The 26,307-nt window shown below is 40.0% G+C and overlaps 1 protein-coding gene across 1 annotated transcript in view; it reads left to right on the top strand.

Moving 5' to 3' along the window:
• The first annotated feature begins 405 nt into the window (after window positions 1-405).
• INO80C (INO80 complex subunit C) overlaps window positions 406-26,307 on the top strand; it is a 32,201-nt gene continuing 6,299 nt past the window's right edge. The window contains exons 1-3 of the mRNA XM_054816803.1: window positions 406-648; window positions 22,205-22,315; window positions 25,248-25,359. Coding sequence (XP_054672778.1) covers window positions 514-648; window positions 22,205-22,315; window positions 25,248-25,359 — 358 coding nt within the window. The 5' untranslated portion in view covers window positions 406-513. The remainder of the gene's footprint in view (window positions 649-22,204; window positions 22,316-25,247; window positions 25,360-26,307) is intronic.

Genomic DNA, 26,307 nt, shown 5'->3' with positions numbered 1-26,307 from the left:
ATGCCATGCTTTGTCACCTCCCACGCACACGGGGGCCAGGCCGAGCAGCCAGGCGAGGTGAGGTGAGCTCCCCCGGGAGCCGGCTCTGCTGCCACAGCCAAGCTTCCGAGAAGAGGCCCAGGCTACCGCAGGCCCGGTGGGGGGAAGCAATGAGGAGGCAGGCTGACTTCCTACGACCTTCGCCCCAGCTGCTACAGCACCGGCCTCACACGCCCGCGGTGGAAACCTTCACAAGCGGAGGCCAAACCGCCGTGACCGCCCCCTCCTTCAACACCCCCCTCGCTAACGGCCTCCCTGACAGAGCCCAGCCAGGGGGGGAGGGGAGGGTCGCGCCGCTCCTACTGCGCATGCCCGACTGCAGCGCCGCAACGACGCCGCTCAGCGCCCGCGCTGCCACTGCGCCTGCGCGGGCGCTGCCTCGCGCCCGGTAAGGGGGAGGGGAGCGCTCTCTCCGGTTCCGCCCCGCCAACCTGCTCAGCCCGGGGGCGGAGGGGCTTGGGGGGGTGGGGGGAAATGGCGAGTCTGATCCCCGCGACGGCTTCTTCTCCCGCCGGCGCCCCATCCCGTAGCAAGAAGCGCCCGGCGAGCCCGGGTACCGGTAGCGGCCCCGCCAAGAAAAAGAAAGCGACGGCGCCGGGCGGCTCACAGGTAATGGGCGCGGTGCGGCCAACGCGCATGCGCGGCGACGACCTTCTCCGTCCGCGCATGCTCAGGGAGGCAAGCGAGGAGCGTGCGCGCGCCTGCAGAAGGCGATTAGGACGTGCTCGCGAGCGGGGCGGCGTGTGCGGTACCTCACCCCGCGCGTCGTGTGTGCCTTGGCGGGGATCGTCGCCTCTCACTGTTCCCTCAGCGGCCCCGGGCCCGCCGCTGCCTCCCGCCTGGCTTCCCGCGGCCCCTCTGCCTCCTCCTTCCTATTCCCGCCCGTGGCCGGGCTGGAAGGTGCCGAGCCCCAGGGCAGGGCTGGCCGCTGGGTGCGTGCCGCTGAGCCGGGGGCTCCGGTTGCCCTCGGGCTGGAGGTTTCTTTCCAGGCGTTTGAACACCGAGTTTCAGGTCTCTTTCACCCTCCCCGTAGCGTGGAGGTTATGTCACCTCCGTGTATACAACTAGACCGGTAGTATGGTTCTCATGCTTTCTCTAGTTGGGTGTGTAACTAAGAAGCAAAGCTTAACCGAGATTCAGGTAAAGCTGTGTTTAAAATCACTTAACTGTCAGCGTTGTGTGTGTTGACACCTGATCAAACCGTCTCGTAGTTGATTTTTTCCATGTTTGCCTTTACTACCTTGCTTTGTTACTGACATTACGCCAGAGTCCCATAGGTACACCTGCATGCACAAACCTGTTCAGGATGATGATTTTAATTTGAAGTAGTTGATCACAGGGGAGGGACTGGCACTCGAATGAGCACAATTTAACAGTTGCTAGTTGTGTGCAGCTCAAATCTAATTTTGCCATATGGCCTTCTCTCAGTTGAGCTAAGTGGACCTAAAAGTTAAATGTGAAATGAAGATGTAACCTCGAAGCCTGAGTTTTGGGAAACAGGGTCGGGGAGGGAGACGGGCTATTAATGTGAGTTTCTCCTAACCTCTTACCCCAGTTGCAGCAGATAGTGCAGCCTCTATTTCTGTATTGTGTGACACCGCTATGCAGCTCCACAGAGACATCCCCAGCTGATGACATCTGCCCCTTGATCATGAGGTAGCATCTCATGCTCCAAAACTAAGCCCCAGAAGAGGTTCAGAGTCAGCGTGTATATGACTGTATAGGCTTTAGATGCAGTATGTCTGGGGTTACTTCTTTTAGAAGGATTTTGGTAGCTAAAGTGATCAAAAAAGGGTTGTAAAAAATGGTTCTCTCCCCCCCTCCCCCCCCCCAAGATTCTTCTCAGTAATATTTCATGAACTATAAGAGTAGCATAGCTGCAAAGTTATACTGCCAGTTAGATTGCGTATTTTCACATGACCCATCAGATCAGGGGAATGTTTCTGCATTTTTCAGCAGATCTCTCCAGACAATTGAAAGCCATTGTGCACATGTGAGGGCACAGACACAAACCCTTCCTCGTTCTGAATGATGCTCTTGTAACACTTGTTTTCACCCTGTGGCATATACATAGTTTCTTTTCCTTTTCTGGTGGGCTTATCTCTAGGAGAAGGAGCATGTACCATAGTGCTTAATGTAGCTAACAAACTGCACTGCAACTGTGAAAAATTACTGCCTGGCATGATCCTGTTTGACAACTTTTTCAAGGTCTGCTAGAGATAACAGTCTGGATTTTCCAGCATGGAGAGGACTGCTCTGTGCATGTATGCACTTGTGTGTGTATGTGTACTTATATATAATTTAAATGCGTATAAAATCTTTTAGATTTAAAAAAATTCCCCAAATCTTTCAGCCTCTATAACTGTTTTCTGAAGTTCACGCCAAACAAGCCTGTGGACAGCTTCCAGTATTATGAGACAGTCCAGGATTTCTTACTCAAACTGGGTTTTGATAGCGTGTGATAAGCAGTTTTTGCAATTCTTCTCACAAGTGATTTCAGTGGAGAAAGGAGTAATTTCTCAACATTAGGTCCAAGTTAGCATACACATTCACTGACTTCAGCAGTGCAGATCAATCTCATAAGGAAAAGAAAAAAAATAAGTCTCAGACAATGTGTAACCTCAGAAATGGGACAAGAAACAGCTCGTTGATCTTCTAGCAACCACCTTCAGTGTTGTTGTCTAGCTCTGGGTTGAGCCAGTTCAAACAGAAATGAAATGGAGGCTTTGCATTTTTTTAGTTAGAAACATTGATCATCGGGCACTTTCTTCTGTAGTACCTTATTTAATCTTAATCTCCAGAAGTCCTTATAAAGTTCATAGTTAATTGCTGAGTAATGTACTTTTTCTGGATAAGGAAACCTGTGACATGATGAAACGCTTAATAATTCTAGTCTGCTGAGCTATTCAGAATATAGCCAGTCAACAAGCACTTAACGCTCTATAAGTTATCCAATCTTTAAGTGGCTCAGCCAATCAGGGACTAGGTCATCCATGAATTTAAAATACTATTTCTGAATATATTATATACTGAGCATCCAATCACTGTGGGACTGGTTTTTTTTTTATTTTACTGTTTTAACTCCAAAGAAGTAACAGTCACGTGGCAGCCTGATAGGTACACACCCTTAATACACACCACTTTCAGTGCAGGTTTGGAGGTAGCACTTGTTACTCCTCTGACTGTTCAGTTTCCTAATTAACCCCTTTGATATTTTTTAACAGCCTTTTACAGCCTGTTTTCAGCCTTTCAGAAGCCAAATATATCGTGCCATAGCTCAGCATGAAATGGTTTCTATTTTACCTAAACTGACATTGTAAAACAGACAGAGAAATACTGGATTATTTCCTTGGTCAACTAGCAAACCATAGGTAAGAGGATCCCTACCGAGAGGTTTGTAGCTACTTGCAGGGGTCAGCTTAGGACCTGGGGACTCCCCGTTATATTAACTGGTAACTTCTGCTGAGAACCTTGTGCCTGGCCTACATGAAAATACACTTTACATGGTGCCAGCTGTCTGCTTACCCACATCTGTGATTCCATCACTGTGAAATTAAACAAAAAAAAGGGTTTTTGTAAGTTCCGCAAAGTTTGTTTTTCTTTAATGTGCTTTATGTCACAAGTAGCTATGACAGTGCTCGCCCTGAAAGACATGCTGGTCTGGTAAAACCATAGATTTCAGAAATGTATTTATTTTTTTATATAACAAATTTGCTTAAGTATAGCAATGTAATCAACTGGTTTGAGTAACTGTGTGTATCCTACAAGAAGGCACAGCTATCACACAGCGTACAGATTTTTATAAACCCAATTTTGATTACGTTTCTCCAACATATGAATTGCTACTTTCTCCAAGATGCACTATAGGAACATTACCAAAAACGTTCTTCATCATTTGTATGAGTTACCGACCCAAAGGTATTGAGTCATGTTTGTTTTGGAAGCACATTGCACATAGGGCTTGTCAGTCATGTCAACAGGAGGAGACATATGCTTTTTGGATATAATGCCTGTATTTACCAAATGTAAAATTAAAAGCGAGTTTACAGGAAAGCATGATTGCAAATTGATTACATCACTTTCATTAGCCTTACACAATTATTCCTCCCATGCAGTTGTGCCACTGAAAAATACCTCAGTCTTTGCTGCAGCAGCAGATTTTTAATGCTGAGGATTGTTATGTATTTTAAATGGTAACATTTATGTGTCAAAACCAGTGCTGTTTCGTGGTTTACATAGCACTGTTCAGTGAGATGTCCTTGCCCAGTGGTTCCCAATAGCTGCTGTGCTGGTTCACTTCCATCACTGGCTCTTGTCCAGACTCGTCTCCAGGGCTCCCGTCTTTTTAATTACTATCACTTAACCTGAGATAGAATCCTTGACACTGATCTTAAAATGCCACCAGTTCCTCTACCTTCATGTTCACACCATTATTTTTATAGATTGTACAGCAACAGGAAGCTTTTAAAAGAGTATATTCTACATCAAGATGTAATTGATGAAAGAAAATGCTTGCCCATTGACCCCTAGCAGGCTTAAAAGACAGAATTTGAAGTGGGATAAGAGAATGATTTGGGGGGAGAAAAAAAAGTGTCTGAATTTGTCGGAGGACAAAGACAGAAAATATGCAAAATATTATGGTAAATGCATATTTGCTTATATTATTTGCAAAAAAACTTCAGACATGCATAATGAAGCGTAGTAAACACCTTTGAGAATTGTATCATGGTTCGTCCTACATTGTGCATTGATGTAAACTGCCTTGTAAATGATAGAAATACACAGAGAATGCTTTTTGCTTCCTTCCTCTCCATTATTGCAGCAGCAGCAGGTCTGAACTTCCTCTTCTGCAATGGCATTTAAGAGTTAAATTATTAAATATATTGATTTTATCTCTAATTGTGAATATTGCAGCAGTGCTACTGGCAACCTTCTTTTTATGTAACTAGCTGTCATACGTATACTTAACACTTTCGGTACTTAGTGTTCTCTGCTTCAGAATAGAAGCTATACAATAATATTAGAACATACAAAAGTCAAAATGGTTTAAAGTTCTCATCCTCTTAAATGAGCTCCTCTCATGCACAACATGAAAATAAAAGGAGCGACTCTAAGACACACTTCAAACTCTATTTTTATTTCAAATGTAACTGAAGGATGTTTTATATCGTAAACTGAAGATCATCAGATTAACATGCTGATGGACAGCTGTATGTTCAACAAGACTTAAATATATAGGTATTAACATGGTTACTGTTACATATTCAGAATCTGTCCTCTAAAGACAGAGAGCTTACCCTAGTATATAAATAGCATGGGATTGCCTGTAAACCATCAGTAAATTTAATCAATTCTCCTGTTCTGCTATTTTACCAAGCCTATCGCTGTACGTAGGAAACTATCAAATCAATTTTAAAATAACTTTGTTTTAAAGAGTCCATTTGATCTGGCTGTAATTTCCTGAAAAATGAGATTAGGGAGAATGAGTTTAAGTACAGAATCGGTGAGTACCGCTACAATTACTGAGCTGAGCTGCTGCTCTCATCATGTTCTGGGACAAGTACCTCCTCTAGTACATCACAGTATAATCACTTTCTCAGCTGAAATTAAAAATTACCTACTTACAAATTCAGACCTTGTTTACAGACTTACTCCAATGAGTTTAACACTAAATTTATTCTAATTATTATAACACCATTCCATATAAGACTTTCTGTAACAGGAAAGCATGATTTTCCTTTGTAGTTGGAAATTTAATAAACAAATTACTGTTTGTACCAGTTCTCCTGCCCTGAAAGAGACAGCAGGACCCTGATACAGCATGATAGTAGGGAGATGTAAGTACGTACATATTTGCCAGTTTATTAAAAAGCTATCACGTCATGATGCTCTAGACTACACCTTTTTTTTTATTTTAACCATCTCTCAGGCCTTAAGGTTATGACAGTAACTGAAAATATATGAATTTAACCAATGAAGCAGTGCCAATGTGAAGATAGTGCTTGCCTGGAACAGTATCTTTAAAAGATGTAACGTCCTCCCAGGGGCTGTAAACTCAAACCTAATTAAATTGATTTAAATGACACTTTCATTGGATAAAGTATAGATATCATGATATGGTGCAGTCGATTGCTAGTTACTGATAAGAACTGCTGAGGTGAGCTCTTCAAGTTCAGCACGCTTATTCACAACCCTACCCAAGAGTCTTGGCTCTCACAAAACTAACTCAACCGGTTTAAAACAAATTGCCATGTCTTAACAAGAGTTTCAGCAGACCGTGTTTAAATTGGGGTAGCTGTCCCACAGATAAGTAACATACTATGGCATCACACTGCATGTCACCAGTCCACAGAGCACCGAAAATCTCCCAAACTTGCTGTTCTCTGTATGAAGCACTCAGAGGGTCACCACTTACATCTCCTTTCAAACACATGACCACAAAGATAATTTCTGCAACAAAACAGACAGTGAACAGCTGAAATATTAAGCATCTCTTCTTCCATGGGGTTTTTGTGCTCTTCCCAAAAAAATCTTATTTTCACGCAGTTCACTAATGAGAGCCAGGATTATCCCGAGGTACCAGTTTTGTCACTTGCATATTTGAAGTCAAATCTGTTACAGAACCAGAATCCCTCCAGTCCCTGATGCGGAAAAATTATAATTAAAAGACAATTAGCAGATTTTGTAGGGAAATCTGGCAAAAGTTATCTGTGTTTTAAGTTTAGTTTTATTTAAAAAAGAAAGGGAATTGCTTTTATAGAGCAATCTAGATTAAACAGGAAACTGTCAAAACTGAGAGTTAAGAATTGACTTTGGTTGACATTTATCACTTATTGAAGGCTTTAGATATCTGTAATCATAAAAGTATGTGAATTTCCAAACCAGTCTATGCCAGTCTCAGAGAATTACCAGCCCCCCAACCAAATGTGATTAGATTGTAAATTTAGAGTAAACACAGATGTGTTATGTTGTAGAAAGGCAAAAGCATATGTGTATTGACTTTTACTATGGGCGTCAGTATGCTAGTGTCATGTTTTTTTTACCCTTCTCTCCTTATACTAGTAGAGAATTTTAATTTTTCCTTTAGCTAACAGAAAATGGAGAATCTTACTATGATCACACTTAATTTCAGGATTCATAATAAACATGCAAGAAGCTTAGAAGACATAATAAAGCTTGTTCACTGCTTCTATCATAAGGAGATAAAATAGGACAGGTTATTTTTTGCAAGAGAAAGAGCAATCTAAAACACTGCATGCGTGTACTTTAGCATTACATTTTGTCTGAGAGGTAGTGCTTCTAAAAAGCAATCTCAGAATCCATTTAGTGCATTAAAAGGTTCAGATTAACAAAAAAACCCACCTTGGAATAACTTAACTGTCTAGATATTGCAGATTCAGAGAGGTGTCAGACTGTTTTTGACATTTTTGTAAAGTGTAATGCTTGTGTTAGGTAATAACTTCAGTTCTTGCTTTAGCAAGGCATTAATAGTTATATAAATGTATTAATTTTGGATTAGAAAGGCTAATAAAAATATTAATTTGGTAGCCTGGGAGGGTTTTGAACACATTTTTTAAGCATTCCAAGAAAACAGAATGAAGACATTGGCTATTTATTTAGACCTACAGAAAGCCATAAAAGCGGTGACACTCCACGTTGAGAAATACACCTGGCCCTCACGGCAGAATTCATATCCATGAACAGCACGTCCTGTCTCACTGCAAAGCACACCTGCAACTTCAAGAGGCACCACTGGGCAATCTGTTAGCCTCTCAGATCAAAAAGGAAAGAGTCCCAGTCTCCTCCTGTCTTCTTCACTCTTACCCACCTCCACAAGTCTCAGCCGCACGCTCCTGCTGCCTGCATCACGCCAGTTTTGGTACTCACCGGACCTGCTCAGCCACTGATAGAGAGCGGTCATCAGTCAGACGACTAACTTAACGAACCTTCTCCCTCTCCCAGGAAGCTGCCCTCGTGAACTGGAGCGATTCACAGCGAGGCCTAACTGGTGTTGGAGGTAGCACAAGGAAGAAACAGGACCGTGTGGGAAGGAAAGCCACTTTTCCACTACAAGCGAGCTATTTCATGAGCTTAGATACTCTTAACTGCAGGTTTCATTAGTTTACCGTGAAAAACTAAATGAAAACTGGAGCAGGGCAAGATCTGATTCATTAGTAGATCCCGTGTCCCTGCCTGTGGGAAGACCTGGCGAGTAACAGCTTCAGCTGCCACACTGCCTGTCTGTTAGTCTCTCAGTACCTTAGAACTGATACTACAAATTCCAGCAAGCTCTGTGACATGCCACCAAAATAAACTAGCAGGAAATACTAAGGACTAGTCCTAATTCTACTTCTCCCTGAAGACTGAGGCAACTCTTTCCACTTGGGATTCTGAAGCATGAACATCTGCCTTTCTGAAAGCAAATATTAAATAATTTCTTTCAAAAGTAGGACAGAAGTCACACTTACGGCACTGATACTTGGTTTTTATATCATGTGTCCTTGCTGTGTCCTCCACTTGAAGTTAGTCCTGCCACTGCCCGAGGGGATTCAAACCCTCTTTTTCCCCATGCGTAAGCCAGTCTGGTCTGTTGGGAGGGGACCATGGAAATGTTTTCTCCGCTACAGCTTAGGATGGAGGTTCTGTCTGTTTCAAAGAGAACGACTCTGAGGTCTGGTATTGAACACAGTTGTCAGAATGGCCTGCTTATGTATTTTAGGTATTTATTTGTTACGTGTTTTGTCTAATGATAGTTTTAATGCAAAATACACAGTTGTGCAAACAGCGATCAGAAATCTTTTCCTTCCAAAACTCTAGCCAAAAAGCTATATAGTCACGCCATCTAATAACATGCATTTATGTTGTAATAAAAATGCATCACTGTTAATTCAAGAAACAAATTTGAAATGGATAGAAGGAAACTATTTTGTGAGTAATATGTAATTAAACTGTAACTGAGTCCATCATTCTGGGAGGGGTGAATAGCTGTAGTTACATGGTTTGTAATCATCCCGCCCCAGGATGTAAGTGCTGGCTGACTAAGGAAAAAAAAATTATCCTTCCTGATTATAAGACCCTGCTGTGGATAAAGGAGCATTTTGGGGAATTCAAAGAATAATCCTTCTGTAAAGCATTGCAGGCCATAGCTAGGGTTTACCACATGAAGAGAGACCCTCTAGTATTATATCTGTCCTTTTATCGTTTATTAAATAGAGAAAAATTATTTGTTGTATATCATATGCCCTTAATTTTCATTAAACAAAATACCGCATTTCCATGTGCTTCCACACACAACTTGCCTAATGTGTGAATTACATAAAATCTGACATAATTTAAAAAGGTACCTCATTTTGCAAACATCCAGCCTAGAGGTGAAACCTTCTACACAGTTTTAAGCAAGTTAGTTCTTTTACTTTTCTGCCCTTACAGCATTGGCATGCTTGTAGCACTACTTACTTACCCCTGTGTTCATAAAGATGCAATGTGCTTATCACCACAGCCTTATTTACTGCTTCCTCAGATTTATGCTTTTCTAAGTCAGTAAAAGAATGAGAAGAAGGGCAGAGAAGACTGAGATGCCTGTGATAGTTTCTGCATAAATTAGACAAGCTTTACAGGTATGGATAGTGTCGTTTAAGTGGTACAGCTGGAAAAATCAAATAAGCTTTCAAGCATACAAGTCTTTTTTTTCAAATCTGAAAATGAATCAGCAACTTCCCAAGCTAAATACAGAACAACTGCTTAGAGTTTGGTTAGGTATGTAGCAAGTAGACCATCTGTAAAGAAAAGGTTAGTAGCATCCCAGGAGTACAGGGGATGTTAATCAGGGAAGGGAGAGAGTATTATGAAAATACTCATCATCTAGGAGAAAGGAGGAGGGAGTGAAAACCCTGTAGAAATCTGCTTGAAAGTTATGTGCTGTAAAAATAATCTTTCTACTGAGTCAGTGGTATATTGGTATGCAGTCCATCCAGAAGCTTGTCTTAATTTTCCAGATAAACAGGTACATTTGATAAAAGATGACCCCTCTGCCTAGAAACTTTGTTACATTTATGCCCTGAAACCATCAGGACTACGGCAAAATACCACTGAAATGGAACATGCAGAAATTAGGGCACTAATTAATGTTATATGACTACTCATGACCAAAAGAGCTTTTTGTTCATAAAACCAGCATTTTCTATTTTATAGGATATTGATTTCTAGCTAGGGAGATGGAGAGTTACCCAGAGAGCTGTGGAATCTCTGTCCTTGGAGGTGTTCAAGACCTGCTGGGACAAAGCCCTAAGCAGCCTGGTCCAAGGTCAGTGTTGACCTCGCTTTGAGCAGGAGGTGGGCGAGTGACCTCCCCAGACCCTTTCCAGCCTCAATGATTCAGTGTTCCCATGTCTCATTTCAGACGTCTGATTCATATGATTAAGATGGGTGCGCCCTCTCCCTAGACGAGCAGTTGTACGCCCCTTCCATGGGCAGGTCGGGGTACCTCAGTTGGGTACTTTTCCCCATACTGTATTAATGTAATTAAAACTCAGTGACCACATTTAGACAGTATTAATTCTCCCTACACTGTAACAATGGTTATGTTTTAGTAGAAATGCTTTGTCCCTGGGGGGAACAGCACAATGTTCTTACAGCAAATCAACAAACTGGAATAAGAGAAGGCCATTTTTCCTTGACACATGCACAGTGAGTTCAGGTTCCTCAAACCAAAGTAGTTAGCTGGAAGGTCCTTATTCCTTATATTGATTATCTTTGTTTACATAGTCTAGAACTAGGAACGCTAGTTTGAGTCTCACATTAACGACCTTAAATTTTCTAAGTCACAAATGCCATTTTCTCCTTATTTTTTGTTAAAACTATTTGTTGCAGCCAGAATTGCCTTTTGTTGCAGCCACAGAATTGCCCTTTATATACTCCTCCTTTCCATCTGTCCAAAAGGTATTTTTTTAATTTGCTAAATAATTCATTGTGGGAAACTTCTTAAAATATCCCATTAAACCCCTTCACAAAATTTTAAATACTATGTCTCCCTCTCACCTACGATCGTAGATGTGATACCAAAACTTCACTAATTCTAATCTAGTGGAAAAATCAAGTCTTTTAATGGTTCTGTTCTGAGTCCAGCAAAAAAGGCAGTCAGGATACAAGTTTATATGCAAAACACTGAACTGTCTGGTGCTTTTCAGATGTTCTGCAGTTCCTCAACTTCAATAGATAGTATCAGGGTGAAGTGTAAGGCCACAGAACTTATATAGGTGAGTAAACAACCACCTACTTGTACAAATGTTTCTGCAGAAATATTTTGCAAATTTGCCATGAAATTAGCATCACTATATAACTCTCTCCTCCCTTTTCCTCCTGAGCAGCCCCAGAATAGTCTATAATAGATACTTGCGTTACCTTATTTTTATCTAAATTAGAATTCGCTGTATGTTTATTTTAATTCAGTCATCAGGTTTTTTTCAAAATCCAGTTAAATGTAGGTATCCATAGGACAATGCACCTACAGTTCTGCTCAGCACAGGAGACCTGGTGTGCTTTTCAAAGCAGGAGTGGCTGGTGTTGAGTTTGCTAGATGAAGGAAAGTGGATGTAGTATTCAGGGCACATACAGCCAGATTTTTTTTGTCCCATAATATGAGACAAGCAATAAAGATGACATTTGTAGTCTGCAGATTTTTAAAAACTAAGGTATAGTTTCTTTTCTTGTCCTCTTTTCAAGACCTTTGGAGCATCTGATAAAATTACTACTCTCTGATACGTTCTGCCTTTGATAACTTTTTGAAGGTTTGTAGAAAGACTATTTTTATTCTCAGTTGCTTTAGAAGTGGAATGTTCTATACATCACTGTACCTAACGTTTGTCTTTCTGACACTGTGTTTGGGTATGACAGTCTTAAGTACCTGTACACAAATGGAAAAACCTTCTTCTGAGTAACTTCAGACTGTAGCGCTAAGCCTTTGCAGTACAACTGCTGGTATTTACTAATGCATTATGACAGCAGTAGGTGCAGTTAGCAGAAACATAATAGAAATAGAATTTTTATTTACTTAAAGTGACAATTAAGTGACAATCAGAAGGAAGTGCTAAAATATACAACAAATAGGGAAAATGCAAAAGTAAAGTTTTGTTTTCTGTATCAGTTTACCAGTTAGTCCATAACATCTGAAAGTAACATTTGACTATTCTAATTCAGGTCTATTTTTACTAAGAAAAGTAGATGGAATAGGAGCTCTGGAAGACAGATACACCCTGTCTTTACTCAAAAGTAATTAATTGCCTTTCCTTGAAGAAATGTTGTTTTGTTTTTGTTTGTTACTCGAACGTCGTTTCCTGTCAAAATGGGTAATGTTTTACAGAATAAACTAGAATCAGGAAACCGAGTATTTTTTGCAGAATGGAATTCCTTTCGCATCAGCCATAGGAGCTGACATCTTTTTGCTTTCCTTTCCCTGGTTCAGTCACATGCAGGTGAACGGACTTGGATCCTTTTCCTCCCTTGGCTGAAGCCTGTTATTCAACAGAGGGATTTTGCAGTGCTCCCTGAGCAGCACCATTACAGTGTTAACAGTGCATAAGCATCTTGCAATCCTCCAGTCTTTTCTCCTGAAATACTTTGACCTTAACTGTTCTGTATCAAATGATGTATTTTAAACTTTAAGAAGCGGTTTAGCCAAAGTCCTTGACTGAACTGAATTTTTCTGATAGAGAAAGGAATGTACTTCAGATTTTATGAAAATTCAATTGTGATTTACTCTAGTCTTTTTTCCTACTATGCTTCCATCCATTTTCAATCTTAAGGCCCATCAATTTAGAAGACTTTTTTCCTCTTGGGGAATCAAAATATTCTGTTAGCAGGGTTCAGTTTTACCCTTGGTGAAAGTATGAACTAACATGTGCTTTTTCATTCCATATATACTGAAATTTTTAGCTCCAGAGCTGCTTCAGCATGCCATTCAGCTCATGAATTTGTCCAAGTTACAATTTTCTTAATAAAGAAAAATGTCAAATGTTATAAACAAGGAATAGTCCCAATCCACCAAATGAAATCTAAAAGTGAGAGATCCTTTGCAATTATTTAAGCTGAAGGGAGCTTTGTGGCAAATGCAAATTAAACTAGGCTTTTCTGGGATAGTGTAAAGCTATTCACAGTTGCGCCCCAATTACATTTTATTTGAGGCTTTTCCCCATAGAAAAGAGTACTTTTTTTCCTTGATATTATCTGTAAGTTATAAAACTTTGTCTATCATAGTGCTTGAAAGTTTTTAAATGGAAAAACATGTTTGGCATCTGAAATCTCTTCAGAAGAAATCAGAGCTTTTTATTGAAGCTTGTTAGTCTCTTTCTATGTTTGAAAGTTTAATAATTTTGAAGAGAACAAAGTAAATTTGAGTTTTTCTGGATTTTGTTTTTCCTTAAGTGAGCAGTACCAGCAAGAAGGGAGTTTTTGTGTCATGAAATTGCTAGGTCTTTTTCCCCTAGGTTTTCAGTAAACGTTTGAGAAGTGGGAATGTAATTAAAATCTTATTCTCCTTTTGGCTGCATTTTTAATTTTGAATTCTAACCCTCACACAGCGTAATACAGCTTTGCTTTAGGGTGTTTTATACCTCTATCAAAGTGACTGAAGTAATTAGTATTTTATACATTTTGGTAAGTATTTTGTCACTGGAAGCACCAGTGCAGGTGAATGATAATGGTTTGAAGCTCAGGCAGCGACGGGACCCTAAATGAGAATGTCGCCTTTTAATCAAGAGCACTTGGAGTCTATGGTATTGAAATGCCCTACAGAGAACACAGAAAAGCCATCCATCACTTTGTGACAGTCCAATCTTTTAGTGCATGAGTAAAATTTTATTCAGCCTTTCTAAGGCAGCTGGAATATAAGATGTCTTAATTCACCTCAAAACAGCAATGTAAAAGTTCAAAAGCATAATGTACAGATTGCTTTCTGGACAGCTTATGTGTCTTTATGTATTATCTTTATTTAGATTGCAAGCGAAATGTTTTCCATGTCCTACTTCAAACACCTCCCCCCCCCTCCCTTTTATGTACTCAACAGGAGAGATTATTTCTACATTTTAGTCATACGTTTGGAGTTCATTTGCATAGTTGATTAACTCTTGATGCTCAGTGGAAATACCCAGCAAGTTAGAGGGAAAGAACTGCTGCTTTAAGGAAGGCAGATTTTGTAAGTCTCACACAGAAAAGTAGTTTGATACGTGACTCAGAAATCCTCTGGGGAATGCTTAGAAGAAGCTGAAGTATATTTAGTGATAAGTACTTTGAATTATAAACTAATATTATAATAATTCAACAATCTAATTTCAAACTTTGTGTTGTTATGTTTGTTTTTAACAAGTCTCCTTCAGCTTTCTTTATAAATGAAAGCAACAGCAACATCTGAGGACTATGTCATAATTAAATAAAAATATTTTTGTTGTCGGGCATTTGGGAGATTTACTTTTGATGTCAACAGAAGCAGAAATCTTGTCTTTTTAGATGAGTTGGCAATGATGAAACCCATTTACTTAAAGGGATTTACTCCCAATTTACACTGTATGCATGACTGTTGCCCACCCTACAAGCTGCTTGAAATCAAGGACATTGATCTGCACTGTACTTAATACCTGTTTTCAGCTGGCTACTACTCAGGTTTTTTGCTTAGTAAATTGAGGTTTTCAGTACTCTGTGGAACAAAATTTGCCATGAATATGCAAGATTTGTTTTTTTCCTTCCTGGCATTTCAACATTTTCAAGCTGAAATCTTTTTTGTCCTACTTTAAAATAAGGTAGGACCTCCTGTGAATCACATAATCATAGAATGGTTTGGGATGGAAAGAACATTAAAGACCATCTCATTCCAACCCCCCTGCTGCGGGCAGGGAACACCCTCCACTAGACCACGTTGCCCAAAGCCCCATCCAACCTGGCCTTGAACACTTCCAGGGAGGGGGCAGCCACAACCTCTCTGGGCAACCTGTTCCAGTGCCTCACCACCCTCACAGTGAAGAATGTCTTCCTTAAAATCTAATCTAAATCGACCCTCCTTCAGCTTAAACCCATTACCCCCTATCCTATCACTCCCTGCCCTTGTAAACAGTCCCTCTCCAGCTTTCCTGTAGGCCCCTTCAGGTACTGGAAGGCTGCTGGAAGGTCTCCCTGGTGCCTTCTCTTCTCCAGACTGAACAACCCCAACCTTCTCAGCCTGTCCTCATAGGAGAGGTGCTCCAGCCCTCTGATCATCTTCGTGACCCTCTTTTGGACTCGCTCCAACAGCTCCATGTCTGTCTTGTACTGGGGCCCCCAGAGCTGGATGCAGTCCTCCAGGTGGGCTCTCACGAGAGCAGAGTAGAGGGGCAGGATCACCTCCCCTGACCTGCTGGTCATGCTGTTTTTGATGCAGCCCATGACAGGAGAATGTTACTAAAATACTACCATGTACCGGAGTGCTGAGAGAGAAAAGGCTGGGGAAATTGTATCATCAGGCTTCATTTTAGTGAGTGGAAAGGAAGAAGGAAAAAGTTTTTCCTGCTGTATGTAAGAACTAGTAAAATGCAGCCAGATGAGGAAGACATGTTTATACATGTTACTGAATAAGTCCTTCCAGCAAAGCTTTCCTTCATAGACATAGAGAGAGTTAATCTGTTTCAAGAGAGTGCTATTTTTTCAGTCTTACATTGTTTTTGAGTCTTCAGTGAGTTTGCTTTCAGAAATACACTATGCTAATAATGTTGGTGATGAGAAATTTTTTAGCTATCATTTTAACTTGAGCGTCAGCACCTCTAAATTCTGACACCTTTCTCTGTGGATTGTTCCCAGCAATGTAGAGCTGCATTTTTGCCTGCCAGGGTGTACGTGTTCAAGTTTTAATGGCTCCTGTCATGTCATCATGCAAAGTTAAATGAATTAAATATTCAGAATGTGTAAGAGCCTGTACCAGGCTTGTTATACAGTGAGAGCTAATATATTAATCAAACAGCTTAATATATGTTCCAGTATGAGCAGTATTAGCTGGGACTCTATTAAATAGCTGACATTCAGAGTCTACTCCCAATTTTGAAAAGTCTGCTCATATCATCGCTGCTGTCATCTAGTGACATTCGTGCTCTGTTTCCACATGGCATTCTCACTCACTGTAATTGGCTGCTAGTGAATATACAGGTATTATTCATCTATTTTAGAAATTACCATTTTCTGCCCTGGCTGCATGCCACAGCTTTGTCAGGATGTCACAGAACTTAGCTAAGTAAGTTGCTACAAGTTGGATATTGCTGCTTTAGGAGTAACCTACTGCAGGAATAATTAGACAAATACCATTACTGAGGCCGAGTTACAACAACAGTGTCAATGAAATTCAGAATGTCATTGTGGTGTTAGTGTGATTATGCAAATCAACTGCCAAAAGCAAGTAAAAATAATTTAAACTATTTATTGAGCTTTACATACAAAGGTTGGAGACCAGTGGGTTCCTCAGCAAGCCAAATTCAATGCTTGGGGCAAAGTTATCACCAAGTGTGAGGGCTTGATTTAGCACCAGATGCCTCTTACTACTTATTCTTCAATAGTGACATACAACCTCCTAGTCATCACTTTAAGACAACACCAGAGTATCAGAAATACTGAATGCAGAAACAAAACAAAAAAACTACATATGTAATCACCTTCATCTACAATTGCTGTACTCAATACAGTGTTAAAACTGGCTAACTAATGAATAATTTGCAGAAAACAAAACAGACAGAGAAAATCAATGTTTACAGTATTGGTTTTGCTCCCTTAAAATAGAAACTCCCTTTCCAGTTCTTAAAGAATTTATTTATGCATTTAAGTTTTGTTTTACCAACACAATGTTCCGTTTACCTTCTGTCATGGTTTAACCCCAGCTACTATGAATTCTATCCCAGCCAAAACTAGCACATCTTCTATTTTTAAATTTTGTTTTACCATGTAAAACTCTAACATCTAGCAAAAATGGCCACTGACAATCATAGTGTGCCTTCAGTGATGTGCAAATTCTTTTTTTTTCTAAGCCATGACATGCATGGTATGCACTGATAGGATGCCAGAAATGCACAAATTTGCATCTTTGACTTTTATGTTTTATATTTTTATGTTTCTTTTACTTTGTAAAATCCTATTCATCTAAAATAATAAAAAATATTATAGAATATAATCCGAAAGTAAATACATAAGAAATGATACTTCAATATAAATCAGTTATTCTGTTACGCAGTTTTAATCCTTGTTGGGAAAAAAAAAAAAAACAAAAAAGAATGACGATTCAGACAAGCACTTTCATAATAAGCTAATTCCACCTGGTATTTAGTCCCATCACAGACACCCATCCCAAACCCCACAATGCTGATTCCACCTAGAAATAGCCAAAACAAAGAATTTGGCTTCCATGGTCTACAAGTTTTGCTTGTCCTCTCCCTAAATAAAACCAGACAGATGGAGCAATCTTTGGAAATCATGTGAAAACCAGTACATCTGCGGTAGGGAATTTGGAACAGAATATATTGAAAAAATTAATAGATCTACCAAAACCTAAGACTGAAACTAGTATGTGAATAGGCAGCCTCCCAATGTGTGTTTTCTCCCAGTACAGACAGCATATAGAGTAGGGTCCAAACTAGGCTCATTCCTGGGGTTTGGCTTTATTCAAAAGAAGCCAGTGTTAAGGTAGCAAAGCTTAGCTCAGGTCTCTTCCCCAGACTTGGCTGCTGTTACAGCAAATCTCTTCCGACTGCCGAGTGTTTGCCACAGGCCTTCGCTCTCTCTTGAATTTTTGCTGTCTCCTAACCAAGTGAAGTCCTCGGCCAGCTTCCTCACTCGGCCGCTGTCACCCAATCCTAGTACATAACAAGGAGGACAGCATCCCACCCAGCTGGGATGCACTGAATACTTGAGAGACAGTCTTGTGAAAAGAAATGCAAAAAAGCAGCAGCACCCCTCACTATTGCTCCTGTCTATCCCAGGAGGGATAGAGGTTGCCAACCTGTCACACTGTGGTTGTAGTTAAAATTCTGCTAAAGCACATAAACACAACTTTATAGAGGGAATAAAATTGCACAAGTGGTCCTATAAGAAGCCTTTGACCAGCTGTCTACAAACTTCAAAACATGCCATTCCAGCCACAGTTGCTTTACACCTGGCTTTACACCTGGCTAAGGAGGATACTAAGGATGAGGACGAGGACAGAGGGAGGTGTCATGAGAAGTGATGGCAGTGTGGACCTCTGTGGAGGTTAACAGCCAGGGGAAGAGTTGATGGGAAAGGATGAACATAGTTACTGATGACTTAGCTGCAGTCTTTACCGTAGTGTTTTTATTGTTATTTGGAGTAAAACTAGCATAAGTATGTTCAGCTGTACTGAAATCACACCTTCATTTGCCAGTGCACGTGTACCTTGTAAATGTAAAGCCACTCCAAAGTCTTTGTTATTATAATCTTCAATGGCCTATGGAGGAATACAGGCTGCTTAGGGACTATTGTAGCACCAATTCCCTGTAGCCCTAGTTGCATAAACCACTGTGTAAAAGACACAATTTAGTTATAAAGCGCTCATTAAAAGCTGCTTCAACATCTCTCTCCTTGAAGTGCATACTGAGCTCCCCATAAAGGATGTTTACATTACAAGATCAGTTAAAAAGAATCTTTAAAGAAGCTATTGAGAGTTTCAGCCCATGGTTACGCTTTCTAGCCCTGCTGCAAAGCATTGGGATTATCCTAGTATGCTGGGGGGTAGGGAGTCAGCTGAGAAACCGGCTGGGTAGAGAAAATGTGCTGGGGACTGGTTGTGAATTTGGCAGGAAGGCGAAGTTGCCCCACACGTGCCGGGGGTTACAGCACACATTGAGCAGTACGTGTTCCCTGGTGACGGGCGCTTCCTCACTGTGCTCACGAGACCGCCATCGCTTCCTAGGGCTACAAAGGGGATTTGAATTCATTCCCCTGTGTTTGCCCCAACACATGACAGTGAAGAATGAACTATCTTCCAAACTAAATGCCTAAGCAAACAAGCACATTTTGGAGAGATTTGTTCAATTGATGTTAAAAGTTAAAGACTACCTTTACTGTACATTAATTGTTCACTGAGGAATCTTCTGTCAAGCTGTAAATAATGTTTTGTATGATCATTGTATGATTCACTTTCAGGAAACATGGGGTTTGCAGTGCAAAGGTAGATCCATATTGGTTAAAATTCATGTCATCTCTCCCCTTCCTTTAAAAAAGCTTTCAAAAAACAAATTTGAAAGATTAAATGATGTTTCTTATGCTTTAAATCCTGGCATTTTAAAACATAGGCTGTACAGGTTTGTAGATTGTTGAGACGCTTTCAGTTTGTGGCTGAAACACTGCTGAGGATATCAGCTGAGACTTCTGCAGGCTGCACGGAAATAGCAGTTCAAAGCTCTGTACTTGCCAGAGTTCACTCCTCTGTGCAGCAGTGCCTTATTCTGGAAGCAGTGCTTCTACTCAACTCTTTAATGTTTTTCCAGAAGGAGAAGCACATTAGATGAGTATCTGTCTTCCATAGTGCTGCTGCTAAAAATCAGAGTTTTCATACAAGCAATGCCGAGTGAGGGAGCTGACATGCCTCTACAGTATGACTTTATCTCAGTTCCCAGCATTTAACTGGGATCATAGTACTCAGTCTTGCTTGCTTCCCAGTCCATAACAGGGCTCTGAAATCACAGTATCAATTGCACACAAGCTGCTTTACAGTCCCCCACACCAGCCTGCATCCTTTGCCACTGCTCTCAAATTGTCCATGACACATCCAGAAGCTCCTGCTGGCGTTACGTCTGGGTGGGACTGGAGGATGGTTTGGGTGTCCACATGGCCCAGAAAAGCAGCAGCTGCTGCTTTGGATCCTGCTGCCTCTGCCACTGTGCAAGGGATACTGGCACAAACAAAATTAACATCTGGCTTGTAACGTGACTTATCCTGACTCTTAGCAGCACTAATACCTGAAATCCCTTAGGGGTTGGTCCGGAAGAGAAACCACGTATAGAATTTACATTCAGGAATTGTCCTGCCAGGAACAGTTCTTTACTTTCCTTCCCAGTGCGCCAGCAAGATTAGCACTGAATCCACACAGAAAACCCACTGAAGACAGTGAGTGTACTATGTAAATGTACCCAGCTGCAGAAATTAAGGTCTATATATATAAGGTAGCTCCGTCTCAAAATACTAGATACTGTTTTGAGATATTGTTGAAATGCTACTCAAAACCTGTTTCATAAACAACAGAATACTTAGGAGAAGATCACTGAAGGGGCAAAAGTGATAAAGTAATTAATAAAAAACTGTAGGATTGGATTTAAAACCGACCAAATGGTACCAAATAAAAGGCGAGAACACTTTGAAGAATAACTGAGTGCTGATTCCTCCACTTAGAGAATTTACACTGATAATGAGCAGTATCAGAGATAATTTATTCACCAAAAATAATCTTGTATCTCAAGCCTTGTCTTTCTCAAGATTGACTTTAATGTTTGCTGCTGAAATCCAAAGTGCTGCAAGTGTACATGTCTAAGAATGTGATTTGAAACCTAGCAACTCATTGTACAAAGCCGCTTTACTGAGAGTTGCTGAAGATATTATTTTCTCTGCTCACTGTCACATAGTGCGCATGTTTCTAAACATCCATCTGCATTTCTTCTGTTTCTGTGACAGTCACTGCCTTTTAATGTTGTCCTCAGCAAGGGAAGAATCAAGTTTGAGCTACGTTCAATGCTGCTTCCACTGATGTTGTTATAGCAGTATCCCTTATACTATGAGGTTACAGAGGACTGACTGGTTTTGAAAACAGATCATCTCTGTTCATGTATTTTAATGAGACACTAGAAACGTGCCTATTTTACTTGAATGCGTCTTTATACTGTACTTTGGATATTTAAGACCTCTCTTTGCTATGTTAAAAACAGGCACTGTTGAGTAACTGATGTATTTCCCCAAAGAAGAGTTCAACTTGCCTAGTTCCTAATCGTATAATTACTTATGCATGTAGTTAAGAATACAAACACTTCCCTTGTAATCACATGGAGAAGGATATGCTGAATCATGGCCTTTGCTATATAGTCTGAGTTTCTAGAGGTGCTCCCATAATTCACTAATAATGATTCTTTTTTCTCCTACTTAAGAGAGTATCGTATCAACACAGAAGGTTTTGCAGTACAGGTTTTCACAGGAAAACATTTTTTTTGTTCTAAATATTATCTGTCTGAAGGTAAAGAAACATTTTAACCACTCGTTCAGTAAATATTGATATAGCTTTTAGCCAAGCTTTTTGTTCTTCAAGAAAAAAGGAATCAAGGATATGAAAGCCTATTGATTGAACTGCCAAACTCAAGGGCAAAATTCTCATTGGCTTCAGTATGGATCGGGATTTCACAAGGAACATTTATATATGTAGCATGGGCTAGTTCTGGTAGTGTGGAGACTTACAGAGTGCTCGCAAAATAAAAATACAACATAGACTCAGCCATGCAGAACTACCAGAAATTGTTTAGACTGACACACAACTTTTTTAGCTTTCCAATCACACACACACACTTTCTCCAACTGCTCTTCCTGCTAACTAAATAAACATAAAGAAAAGCCTAGAAAACAGCATCTAGTACCAATGTAGATTTTGTGAGGCTTGTATATAAAAATACTATATTAGAAATATATTAGAAAATTTTTTTCCCCTCAATCCTCACTCAGGCATGATTGAAGCCAAATACGGTGAATAAACTGATTAATCAATTATTCTTTAGAACCTTGACAAAAAACTTTTGATGAATTTTATATATTCCTGTTAATGCTCTAGTACTGAGCATTCTGAAACAAATCCAATGTACGTTTCTGCTGTTTCTGGTTTCGCACGCTGCCTTGCCCTTTACAGAGATGGCTTTCATTAATACTGAAAAAAAAAAAATCCCAATGCTGTTTTTACTCAGTAGGCTTTGGCCACTCTTCCTCTCTTCCCCTTTATGTGTCAGTTGTAAATTGCTTGACAAATATTCTCTTTCATGCTTCCCCACTTGCTGGCATGCAACATCTTTAAAGATTCAAAAGAGATTTAGAAAGGCTAAAAAGGCAACAGGTATGTTGCTCAGTCTCCGGTTAAACTTGCTCGGAGTAACAATCAGTTAAGATTGTATTTTTTCTTCAGGGTGCAGGTGGAGAGGCTATGAACGAAAACAAATTTCTGAACACAGACTCCAGCACAGGATCAGTGGAAGCAACTGTCAAGCCTTTACCATTTAAAGATCCAAACTTCATTGTAAGTATATTATTTTAACAAACTGAAATTCTAAACTCTTCAAATAAAACATTAACTAGGATTCTATTTAACCATATTGCTAATGTAAATATTAAGAAAGTCAGCTTAACAGCCAAATAAAAGGTTGGCAATTTTTAAGAAATGCATCTCAAGTCCATGCCACGCTGTGGTCCAAAGTGCACACTATATTTTAGCATGAAAATGGCACTGGTCCAGAGGCAGAACTGTTATATTAAATTCTGGAACAGAGTCAGAAAACCTGCTAGATCAAGGTAAGTGCAGAAGTTTTATGGTCTGGATCTCGCAAACTACCACTGCTAGAGAGGAACAATTTATACCGCTGTGAATGTAGGAATCCCATCTTCCAGTTCCTAGCCAAGGCAGGCTGCAAAGCAATTGAACTAGAAATCAGCCAGAGAGTCATTAGTGACTGGCATTTTGCTCCTCTCCCGGTCCCTGAAACTCGAACAGACCCGTGGTGTCTGTTTTTCCTGTAATTGCTAGATTTAGAAGCAAATGCTCTGTGCTCCCCAGAAGCCTGGCCTGCTGGCGTTCAGAAGTCATGTAAACTCTGACAGTTGATGAAATACAGGCTGCTAAAACACTCTGAGGTTTAAATTAGGAGAGAAGGTGAAGGAAGACTACAGCTAGTAATGCTGTCACTGCTGGGTTTGTTTTTAATATCTTTTTATCTTCCTGTGCCAGGGCCAACTCACGGGCACACTCTAAAAATGCTTTCTAGGCAAGCAAACTTTTCAGACTGCTGGTCCTAAGCCAGTACTTAGAAAGAAGGATTTTATCCCAGATTTCATTCTGCATGAATAAGATACAATGTCCCACAGCATAAAACCTGAGTAATAGGGCATCGCACAGCTCACTAAGCACAGGTTTGCCAGGGGGTATAAAATTAATCTCTGACTTCCAAGTCGCTCTGTGTCTGCTTTGCAGACGGATTCTGTCACAAGAGGGGCATTCAAACAACTGTATACTTTGCTCACTCTAATCCTCCAGTGAGCACCAACGTCTTTGAGAAATGGAGCGTATTGGAAAAGCTCCATTTGCCCCAGAGGCATTCCGTGTAGCTTCCATATATGATTTAAATAGCCATGAGGCCTTGTGCTGATCCTTCAGTTCTTAGAGGGACGCCACCATTTCCAAAGAGGCAATAGTAATACCTGCATGCTTGAAATAATAATGAATGTACACAGACTTTGGCAACTGCTGCAGAAATAATAGGCAGTTATAATAAAAACATGAAATTCCCCTCCCCAATACAGTAACTAATTTGCGAAGGAATGTATTACTAGCTTTTCATCGGTACAAACTTTTTGCATCCTTCCAGCCTAATTTGCCTTAAAAGGAAGAAAATAAATCAAATAATGTCTCTCTTTCATAAATATGCCCAAGTTTGAACCATTAGCTCATTGCAGAGGATAGACTTAAAAGCAGAGAAGAAGGAAGAAATTAACTTTTGTAAACTTCCTGAATGGAATTTGCATCCCTTGACAATGGGGAAGGGGAAGAACACCTTCTGACAATTGTGTAGAGCGATGGATAGCTCCACCTGTCCTAGCTCCAGCTTTCCCTGAATTTCACTAGTGCAGAGGTAGCTTTGGTTCATTTGCACTTGGCAGTCATTGCCTTTTGATTGTAGGTACGTGAGGTGAGACTCAGCCCGATTCCTAGGAGTCGTAAATTCATATAAACCCAATAGTTGCTTTTGAGAAACCAGACTGCTGAAAAAAAACCCTCATTATGCTATGATTTGGAGGAAAATTCATGTAATTAATTTGAATTAGTAATTTGGTAGTACATGTATTTTCATCTCATATTCCAGCAGTCTCTATTTTACAATGATGTCTAGATTACTGAAGTGTTGCCCTCAGAGCAAACATTTGCATGTATTTTCCATATTGGACATCAGTTGCCAAAACCTGATATATGGTCAGCTCATGAGCATCTTTTCTGAATATATCTTACATCTACAGAAACAAGCTTTCTCATTGAATCCTTCCTCCTATCCTTCCTAGCAATTTAACAGGCTAATTTATAAACCAATCACAGCAGAAGTGTGTTTGCAGAACTTTGCTGAGTTTTGATGAGACTGATGTGGCATGTAGTAATTATTAACAGAAATAACAACAACTCCCCAATTGTAAGAACATTTTCTTTTCTGAAGTAAAGCTGTAAATCTGTGTCCTTTGATCATTTAGAAGTAGTACGGTATGTGGCGCAGCGTCTGTCTCTAGAGGGACATAAATAAATTACTCTCTAGCAATCACATTTGATAACTGAAACTACCATTATAGTACCTGTGGCAAGTCTTCCATTAGCGTACCTTTCAAAATGCAAAATTGTCTTGGCAGTCAACATTCTATTTATTACTCTTTTTCTATTTTTCTGTCTTCTATCCTTTGAAAGAAAAATAAAATTTCCAGAAAGTTTCTCATAGTATTCATTACATTTTGCAAGATCAGTTGTGTTTTCTACGGTCACAGATAATTTGTAAAGGAGCTAGAACTGCACCTGTAATATGCCATGAAAAGGAGAGAGAAAATTTAGCCGTGTAATCACAATTTTAGACACAACTTCATAGTAATAAGTTCTAATACGATGGGAAGTACATACAGAATCCTGTAATCTCAGGCTAAACCTAACCACATTGATTTTCCATTTCCATGTAAAAAGCAGATTTTCATTTCCTTCAGTTAATCCTAAACATAGTAGCTTCGACACAGTCCAAAAAGCTTTGTTTTCCTTGCAGCCAAGATTAAAGTGTACAGTGTATTAGCCTGCTGATGAAATAAGTGAGGATAACAAATGGTTCATGACAAGATGAGACGTATCAGAAAGACTATGAAATAGAAGTGTCATGCTCTGAAATAGTATTCTTTCTTTATTTTTTCTCTAAACACCGTATTTTTAATTCTAGCACTCCGGCATTGGTGGAGCAGCAGCTGGCAAGAAGAACAGAACTTGGAAGAACCTAAAACAAATTCTTGCTTCTGAAAGGGCATTACCATGGCAACTAAATGATCCTAGCTGTAAGCTGCTTAGACGCTTTGCATGTATTTATAAATAATAAAATCCACACAAATAACTTTCTTTAAAACAAACCTAAATTATTTCATCAGTGCATGCAGTATTCTGCTTGAACAGGGTCCAGTAGTACATTTAAGACTAGTCCAACCACACTCGCCAGCCCTAAGTGAAAAGCAGGGGGAAGCAAATAATTTGGAGTATTGTGACAAAGTTCAAATACATTTGGAGAGAGAGTTTAATAAGGGAAACGTATTTATCCAAACCAGGACAGAACCTCCTTATTTGCATCAGGTTTTTGTCACCTCTTCACTGCTGAGGAGCCTCCTCCTCTGCATACAGCCCAAATACCTTCTGACGGGTGGCTGCTGCTCAATTAGCTCTATTTGAACTATTTTCAAACAGGTTTTGCTAAGCCACATACCTGCAGTAGCTTAGACTTCAGCCCAAGCTTCCTATCCAGCTCCTTATCCTAGATTCTTGGGAGATTTAAATCCTACATCCCCTATTTAGTTCAGTACAGCTGAAACTATACTATTAGCGGTCCTGATTAGCAGTCCTAGCTGGTGTACATCTGCAGGAGCAGAGTTACAGCAGTGGTCTTAATCTAGATATACTTCAAGTCTACTCATAAAGCAGGATACTCTTGAACGTAGCTGGAGGCAGAATGCGATCCTCAGATTTTACTTAAGCAAGTGGAGGCATTTCAGAATTGAGCATATGCATATACTTTTTGTCAGATTTGGTGCTTTATCCAAAAATAGCTTGCCATTTTTTGAAGTGTTTTACATGCAACTGTTATAGAAAAATGCAGACTACTGTGTGTTCCTGGCTATTGTAACTGACAATCTGCTGATGTTGCTATTTCTATTACGTTCTGTTTGCAACAGTAAATTTACAGGATTTTTTTTTTTAAAGAAGGTGGGAAAAGAAATTCAGTTGTGTATTTAAAA

The sequence above is a fragment of the Grus americana genome, chromosome 2 (genome assembly GCF_028858705.1).
Source record: "Grus americana isolate bGruAme1 chromosome 2, bGruAme1.mat, whole genome shotgun sequence".
In the NCBI taxonomy this organism is placed as follows: Eukaryota; Metazoa; Chordata; class Aves; order Gruiformes; family Gruidae; genus Grus; species Grus americana.
This window is presented reverse-complemented; position numbering and strand designations above follow the sequence as displayed.